The sequence below is a fragment of the Micropterus salmoides genome, unplaced genomic scaffold (genome assembly GCF_014851395.1).
Source record: "Micropterus salmoides isolate LMB-PRFRI ecotype aquatic unplaced genomic scaffold, ASM1485139v1 Ms_hic_scaffold_15, whole genome shotgun sequence".
NCBI classification, from domain to species: domain Eukaryota; kingdom Metazoa; phylum Chordata; class Actinopteri; order Centrarchiformes; family Centrarchidae; genus Micropterus; species Micropterus salmoides.
Window position 1 is genome coordinate 2,454,652 of NW_024040596.1, and position 9,250 is coordinate 2,463,901.

Consider the following 9,250-nt stretch of genomic DNA (forward strand, 5'->3'; position numbering starts at 1 on the left):
TAAACTAACACTATATCTAATTCCTCTCTCTGTTAGATAAGTTGCAGGTCCAAAGATTGCTATCTAATTACTCTAATTACTGTTACTGCACTGTAGTCTGAATTTAATAACCTGATGGTGAATGAATGATGACTATATGTGTGGATGCATGTATGTATGAGTGCTTTTATTTTATTATATTTTCCTGTGTGTATATCTGTAGATATGTGCTCATGTAAGGCCTAACCTACATTTAGGCAACATCTACAAATTTATTTCATTTATTACAGCCAATAAATGCAGTTGGTCAAAATAAAGCAAATATATTAAATATCATGAAATAATTTAATGATTTACTAACATGTAGACCGCTGCTGACCTGCAGACCACTACTGACATGTAGACCACTACTGACCTGTAGACAACTTCTGACCTGCAGACCACTACTGACATGTAGACCACTAATAACATGTAGACCACTACTGACATGTAGACCACTACTAACATGTAGACCACTACTAACATGTAGACAACTTCTGACCTGCAGACCACTACTGACATGTAGACCACTACTAACATGTAGACCACTACTGACATGTAGACCACTACTAACATGTAGACCACTGCTGAGCTGCAGACCACTACTAACATGTAGACCACTGTTGACCTGTAGACCACTACTAACATGTAGACCACTGTTGACCTGTAGACCACTGTTGACCTGTAGGCCATTACAGTCCTGCAGATCACTGCTGGCCTGTAGACCACTTCTGACCTGCAGACCACAACTGACATGTAGACCACTACTAACATGTAGACCACTGTTGACCTGTAGACCACTACTGACATGTAGACCACTGTTGACCTGAAGGCCATTACAGTCCTGCAGACCACTGCTGGCCTGTAGACCACTACTAACATGTAGACCACTACTAACATGTAGACCACTGCTGAGCTGCAGACCACGACTAACATGTAGACCACTACTGACCTGCAGACCACGACTAACATGTAGACCACTACTAACATGTAGACCACTACTAACATGTAGACCACTGCTGAGCTGCAGACCACTACTAACATGTAGACCACTACTAACATGTAGACCACTGCTGAGCTGCAGACCACTACTAACATGTAGACCACTATTGACCTGTAGACCACTACTGACATGTAGACCACTGTTGACCTGTAGACCACTGTTGACCTGTAGGCCATTACAGTCCTGCAGATCACTACTGGCCTGTAGACCACTTCTGACCTGCAGACCACTACTAACATGTAGACCACTGTTGACCTGCAGACCACAACTGACATGTAGACCACTACTAACATGTAGACCACTGTTGACCTGTAGACCACTACTGACATGTAGACCACTGTTGACCTGAAGGCCATTACAGTCCTGCAGACCACTGCTGGCCTGTAGACCACTACTAACATGTAGACCACTGCTGAGCTGCAGACCACTACTAACATGTAGACCACTGTTGACCTGTAGACCACTACTGACATGTAGACCACTGTTGACCTGTAGACCACTTCTGACCTGCAGACCACTACTAACATGTAGACCACTGCTGAGCTGCAGACCACTACTGGCCTGTAGACCACTACTGACATGTAGACCACTGTTGACCTGTAGACCACTGTTGACCTGTACGCCATTACAGTCCTGCAGACCACTACTGGCCTGTAGACCACTACTCACCTGTAGACCACTACTCACCTGTAGACCACTACTAACATGTAGACCACTGCTGTCCTGCAGACCACTACTGGCCTGTAGACCACTGTTGACCTGTAGACCACTTCTGACCTGCAGACCACTACTAACATGTAGACCACTACTAACATGTAGACCACTTCTGACCTGCAGACCACTACTAACATGTAGACCACTACTAACATGTAGACCACTGCTGAGCTGCAGACCACTACTAACATGTAGACCACTGTTGACCTGTAGACCACTACTAACATGTAGACCACTGTTGACCTGTAGACCACTGTTGACCTGTAGGCCATTACAGTCCTGCAGATCACTGCTGGCCTGTAGACCACTTCTGACCTGCAGACCACAACTGACATGTAGACCACTACTAACATGTAGACCACTGTTGACCTGTAGACCACTACTGACATGTAGACCACTGTTGACCTGAAGGCCATTACAGTCCTGCAGACCACTGCTGGCCTGTAGACCACTACTAACATGTAGACCACTACTAACATGTAGACCACTGCTGAGCTGCAGACCACGACTAACATGTAGACCACTACTGACCTGCAGACCACGACTAACATGTAGACCACTACTAACATGTAGACCACTACTAACATGTAGACCACTGCTGAGCTGCAGACCACTACTAACATGTAGACCACTATTGACCTGTAGACCACTACTGACATGTAGACCACTGTTGACCTGTAGACCACTGTTGACCTGTAGGCCATTACAGTCCTGCAGATCACTGCTGGCCTGTAGACCACTTCTGACCTGCAGACCACTACTAACATGTAGACCACTGCTGAGCTGCAGACCACTACTGGCCTGTAGACCACTACTCACCTGTAGACCACTACTAACATGTAGACCACTGCTGACCTGCAGACCACTACTAACATGTAGACCACTGCTGAGCTGCAAACCACTACTAACATGTAGACCACTGTTGACTTGTAGACCACTACTGACATGTACACCACTGTTGACCTCTAGGCCATTACAGTCCTGCAGATCACTGCTGGCCTGTAGACCACTACTAACATGTAGACCACTACTAACATGTAGACCACTTCTGACCTGCAGACCACTACTAACATGTAGACCACTACTAACATGTAGACCACTTCTGACCTGCAGACCACTACTAACATGTAGACCACTACTAACATGTAGACCACTACTGACCTGCAGACCACGACTAACATGTAGACCACTACTAACATGTAGACCACTTCTGACCTGCAGACCACTGCTGAGCTGCAGACCACTACTAACATGTAGACCACTGTTGACCTGTAGACCACTACTGACATGTAGACCACTGTTGACCTGTAGACCACTGCTGAGCTGCAGACCACTACTAACATGTAGACCACTGTTGACCTGTAGACCACTACTGACATGTAGACCACTGTTGACCTGTAGACCACTGTTGACCTGTAGGCCATTACAGTCCTGCAGATCACTGCTGGCCTGTAGACCACTTCTGACCTGCAGACCACAACTGACATGTAGACCACTACTAACATGTAGACCACTGTTGACCTGTAGACCACTACTGACATGTAGACCACTGTTGACCTGAAGGCCATTACAGTCCTGCAGACCACTGCTGGCCTGTAGACCACTACTAACATGTAGACCACTACTAACATGTAGACCACTGCTGAGCTGCAGACCACGACTAACATGTAGACCACTACTGACCTGCAGACCACTACTAACATGTAGACCACTACTAACATGTAGACCACTACTAACATGTAGACCACTGCTGAGCTGCAGACCACTACTAACATGTAGACCACTGTTGACCTGCAGACCACTACTGACATGTAGACTACTACTAACATGTAGACCACTACTAACATGTAGACCACTGCTGACCTGCAGACCACTACCAACATGTAGACCAATGTTGACCTGCAGACCACTACTAACATGTAGACCACTGCTGAGCTGCAGACCACTACTAACATGTAGACCACTACTAACATGCAGACCACTACTAACATGTAGACCACTGCTGAGCTGCAGACCACTACTCACCTGTAGACCACTGTTGACCTGCAGACCACTACTGACATGTAGACTACTACTAACATGTAGACCACTACTAACATGTAGACCACTGCTGACCTGCAGACCACTACCAACATGTAGACCAATGTTGACCTGCAGACCACTACTAACATGTAGACCACTGCTGACCTGCAGACCACTACCAACATGTAGACCAATGTTGACCTGCAGACCACTACTAACATGTAGACCACTGCTGACCTGCAGACCACTACTGACATGTAGACTACTACTAACATGTAGACCACTACTAACATGTAGACCACTGCTGACCTGCAGACCACTACCAACATGTAGACCACTGCTGACTTGCAGACCACTACTAACATGTAGACCACTGCTGACCTGCAGACCACTACTCACCTGTAGACCACTGTTGACCTGCAGACCACTACTGACATGTAGACTACTACTAACATGTAGACCACTACTAACATGTAGACCACTTCTGACCTGCAGACCACTACTAACATGTAGACCACTGTTGACCTGCAGACCACTACTAACATGTAGACCACTACTCACCTGTAGACCACTACTCACCTGTAGACCACTACTAACATGTAGACCACTACTAACATGTAGACCACTACTAACATGTAGACCACTTCTGACCTGCAGACCACTACTAACATGTAGACCACTGTTGACCTGCAGACCACTACTGACATGTAGACCACTACTCACCTGTAGACCACTAACTTACTGACCTCACAAACAGCTGCTACGCCAATTTTCTGCTTCTTTGTCTCTCTCCTAAAGATTCTTCTGTATCCATCTGGTCAGTGAACTGAATGATATGCCGGTACAGCAGCATTAACAGAGACACAGTGACCTTTAGTTTTCACTGAAAACAACATTCCAAGGGGACTGATATCGTTTTGAAATAGGCTACTAGAGACAGGTAATAATAATGGCGTTCAGTTTGTTGTGTGCAGTTAAGTCCCTCTGCAGGTCGGCAGAGCAGTGATGAAAGGCAGCCTCCCTCAGGGTCTTAGTACCCATCCACAGTAGGGATTGAAATTGTGAAGAAGACATAAATGAAACTATATTATAAATGAATACTAATTATATTGTATTATTATATAATATGTATCAATATTCTTGCTTCTCTTTGTTGAGTACCATGTTAGGGAAGCTTCAGCCACCCTAAAATAGGCCTAACAACGTCTACGGTACTGATGCTGTTTGAAGCTGCCAAAGGCTCAGTGAAGTGTTTCCATGTCTTCCTGCAGTGAACATCACAGCAGGTGAACAAGTGAAATGTGGAAACTGATGCACAACACAAGAGGGCGCCTTCATCCTGCTAACCAGGGATGTAGTGGAGGTTAAAGCTCCTCAGCTCACAACACGTGTTTAGGCTGATAGTAAAAGTGCATTGTGTCCCACATCATGGTAAATGGTGTCAAAGCACTAAAAGTGCTAAAAGATACAATCTCTGTTTGCTTCCTTAAAAATCCAGTCAGCTCTCTGTGTGAAGTTCAGGCGGCCATCAGTCACAGCTCCAAGATCTTTAACCTGCTGACAGTTTCTCCAGGGGATCCAGTGATGGTCAAAGGTTGAACTTTATCAGGAGAGTCTTGTGTTTTGCTGGATAAGATCAGTTCTTTGCTTTCACCTCCATTTATTAAACACACTCTCCTCACAGCACTGCTGCAGAGAAACTACATGATTAAAATATGGGCCATCTTTTACAGAGTCCCCCTCACACAGAAGGCCAACCGGGGCCACATCGTCAGCACGCTGTAGGAAGTTCAAGTGGGAGTCACTGCTTTACAAAGACAACAACAAAGGGGAGAAGATGGCAGCTTGTGATGCACCTGTGATTAGAGTCCTCATCTCTGACTCCTTTTCCACACATTCTAGGACTGCATGCTTTCAAATCAAAAAGCTGAACTGATCGCCTTTATTAGTGGTTGTTTGGCTTCTGATTCTCACTGACTTTAGTTTGTCCTCCTTTATTTACACTGCAAAGAAGTGAGAACATGATTATACAGCAGTTTAAGGATTTTATCACACTTTACTCTGATTATTGTCACCTGGTCTGAACCGCTCAAAGGACACTGGCTGAGGCTTCGCTGGAAATGAGGAAACAAAGAATCCACAGAGCCGCTCCTCTTCCTGGAATGAGCGGCAGCTTGATGACCGCTCCCTCTGCTTCCTGCTCTCCAATCACAGCGAGCTCCACTCTGTCCATATATTTCCTGGTTCCCTCCCCTTCAGATCTACAGTTTGAAGATGGGTGTGACCAACATGTGCTGACGTGCAGCAGCTGACAGGCCCCGTTCACTGCAGAAACACATGCTGTTCAGATCAGAGCTCAAACTAGCTGCACTTCTGAGAAAGTGAAACTCAGACAGTCGTTGCCACTGAGAGGTGAAATGGCGCAGAAAGGAGTTCAGCTGGACCGGGAAACCTTCTCTTGTTCCATCTGTCTGGATCTACTGAAGGATCCGGTGACTATTCCCTGTGGACACAGCTACTGCATGAACTGTATTAAAAGCTTCTGGGATGAAGAGGAGGAGAAGAAAATCCCCAGCTGCCCTCAGTGCAGGCAGACCTTCACACCGAGGCCTGTCCTGCTGAAAAACACCATGTTAGCAGTTTTAGTGGAGGAACTGAAGAAGACTGGACTCCAAGCTGCTCCTGCTGATCACTGCTATGCTGGACCTGAAGATGTGGCCTGTGATGTCTGCACTGGGAGAAAACTGAAAGCCCTCAAGTCCTGTCTGGTCTGTCTGGCCTCTTACTGTGAGAAACACCTCCAGCGTCATGATGAGGTGACTCCGTTCAAGAAACACAAGCTGGTGGAGCCCTCCAAGAAGCTCCAGGAGAACATCTGCTCTCGTCACGATGAGGTGATGAAGATGTTCTGCCGTACTGATCGGCAGAGTATCTGTTATCTCTGCTCTGTGGATGAACATAAAGGCCACGACACAGTCTCAGCTGCAGCAGAAAGGACCGAGAGGCAGAGAGAGCTCGAGGTGAGTCGACAAAACATCCAGCAGAGAATCCAGGACAGAGAGAAAGATGTGAAGGTGCTTCAGCAGGAGGTGGAGGCTATCAATGGCTCTGCTGATAAAGCAGTGGAGGACAGTGAGAAGATCTTCACCGAGCTGATCCGTCTGATGGAGAAAAGAAGGTCCGATGTGAAGCGGCAGCTCAGATCCCAGCAGGACACTGAAGTGAGTCGAGTCAAAGAGCTTCAGGAGAAGCTGGAGCAGGAGATCACTGAGCTGAAGAGGAAAGACGCTGAGCTGAAGCAGCTCTCACACACAGAGGATCACACCCAGTTTCTACACAACTACCCCTCACTGTCAGCACTCAGTGAATCTACAGACTCATCCAGCATCAACATCCGTCCTCTGCGCTACTTTGAGGACGTGACAGCGGCTGTGTCAGAAGTCAGAGACAAACTACAGGACGTTCTGACAGAGACATGGACAAACGTCTCGCTGACAGTGACTGAGGTGGATGTTTTACTGTCAGGACCAGAACCCAAGACCAGAGCTGGATTCTTAAAATATTCATGTGAAATCACACTGGATCCAAACACAGCAAACACACAGCTGTTATTATCTGAGGGGAACAGAAAAGTAACAAGAGTGAGTCAACAACAGTCTTATTCTAGTCACCCAGACAGATTCACTGGTTATTCTCAGGTCCTGAGTAGAGAGAGTCTGACTGGACGTTGTTACTGGGAGGTGGAGTGGAGAGAGAGAGGAGTTTATGTAGCAGTCGCTTACAAGAATATCAGCAGAACAGGGAGTGAATGTTTATTTGGATTCAATGACAAATCTTGGGCGTTATATTGTGACACAAACAGTTATAAATTTTGGTACAACCAGGTCAAAACTCGCGTCTCAGGTCCTCGGTCCTCCAGAGTAGGAGTGTACCTGGATCACAGTGCAGGTATTCTGTCCTTCTACAGCATCTCTGAAACCATGACTCTCCTCCACAGAGTCCAGACCACATTCACTCAGCCTCTCTATGCTGGACTTTGGTTTTATTCTCCTGGAGACTCTGCTGAGTTCTGTAAAGTGAAATAGTCAGAAGTCCTTTCAGGGACAGTGGGTTAAACTCTGTGTTTTAATCCTTAAACTTCTTTTGTCTTCATGTTTGTTGCTGAGAGCTGATTGTTGGGGCATTTCTTCACCTGTCAATCAAACACTGTGGGCGGGACTTTGACGTCTTCTCATCAGCTGCTGTGGAAATGTTGGAGCTCCTTCCTGTGTCTGTTTAGCCATGGAGGCCATCACTGCTCAGGATGACTTTTGTTTCTCTGCATGAAAATGGAAACTTGTCTGAGCTCTAAATGTTTGTTGAATATTTGGATTGATGTATTTGTATGTTGTTGTTTCTCTTCCACTGCATGGGTCTGAAGAGAGAAAGCAGCAGACCTTCCTTTATCGGAGAGACTTTGTTCTCACTTTGGAAAGAAATCTAGAATTACATTCACATTTATTTGTTTGGCAGAGCAAATGTTGTTGTTGTTGTTGTCTAAATGAGGGACTATGAGGGATTATAAAGTGTAATTCTCCTGATCAGAATCAATAAGGAGATGCTTCATTCTTTTCTTTGACAGAGCTGAGATTCTGCTCAAACACACTGATTGTGTGGATGAAGTGAATCTGAGTCATTTACCAGACTTTACTGATGGGATGTGTGAACAAACTGAAGGTTTACATGATGAATAAAGCAACATGAACAAAGTCTTTTCTTCTCCTCTTCATTCCAGGGTATCAGACAGAGCTGATGGAGAAAATGTGAAACTAATCTGAGAGTAGAACTGAGGCAGTTTTCCTCCTGAAACACCACAAAGTACAGAGTTCATGTTCAGAGCAGAAGAGCATTTGTCAGTCAGTCTCTGTCACTAAAACAGCTTTGTCACAGAGAAATGAGCAGAGTTTTCTGTCACTTGTTGCTTTTTACAACCAACATTTTCTTTGTGCACTTAGTCAGTAAAGAGGATTTATTACACAGACTTCAAAAGTGGAAAAGAGAAACAGTCAGAATTAATTTGGTCAAGTTTGGCTGTGAAGAAGTTCACTTGAGTCCTGACACACAGAAGACAACAGATATCGTGTCGCCGTGGACTTGAGCTCATTTCATTTCTTGTCGTGTTGATTTTCATGAAGGTGAAACTTCAGAATGAGGCTGTCATGTTGCTTCAGTGTTTCGCTCTGTCACCTCACAGCCACACCATCCTGGGTTGGAAACTATCAAACTCTTTTAAACACAGTTTCCTGTGTAACAGGGTAGACCTGTATCTGTGTTGGGTGGGTGTGGTCTTCACGTGGGGTGACTGCCTGGGGAGGGGCCGATGGTAGACAGGTGTGTTTGGGCGTGACCTCCCATCTGCAGCAATTTACAGTTTTTCACAATTGCTTAGAAACATTTCTTGAAACCTTCATCCTTTTTCTCAAAACTTTAAACTCAAAACTTAATCTTTAAACT

The 9,250-nt window shown here is 45.7% G+C and overlaps 1 protein-coding gene across 1 annotated transcript; it reads left to right on the forward strand.

Annotated features, from left to right (window-relative positions):
• Positions 1-6,068: 6,068 nt before the first annotated feature.
• Positions 6,069-8,508, forward strand: LOC119903783 (tripartite motif-containing protein 16-like). The gene has a single exon (XM_038720027.1). It carries the CDS (start codon positions 6,175-6,177, stop codon positions 7,840-7,842), a length of 1,668 nt encoding a protein of 555 aa, XP_038575955.1. The 5' UTR covers positions 6,069-6,174; the 3' UTR covers positions 7,843-8,508.
• Positions 8,509-9,250: the final 742 nt, after the last annotated feature.

What these genes read in the sequence shown, in the direction of transcription:
- LOC119903783 (XM_038720027.1), top strand. Translation starts at nt 6,175, where the DNA reads ATGGCGCAGAAAGGAGTTCAGCTGGACCGGGAAACCTTCTCTTGTTCC.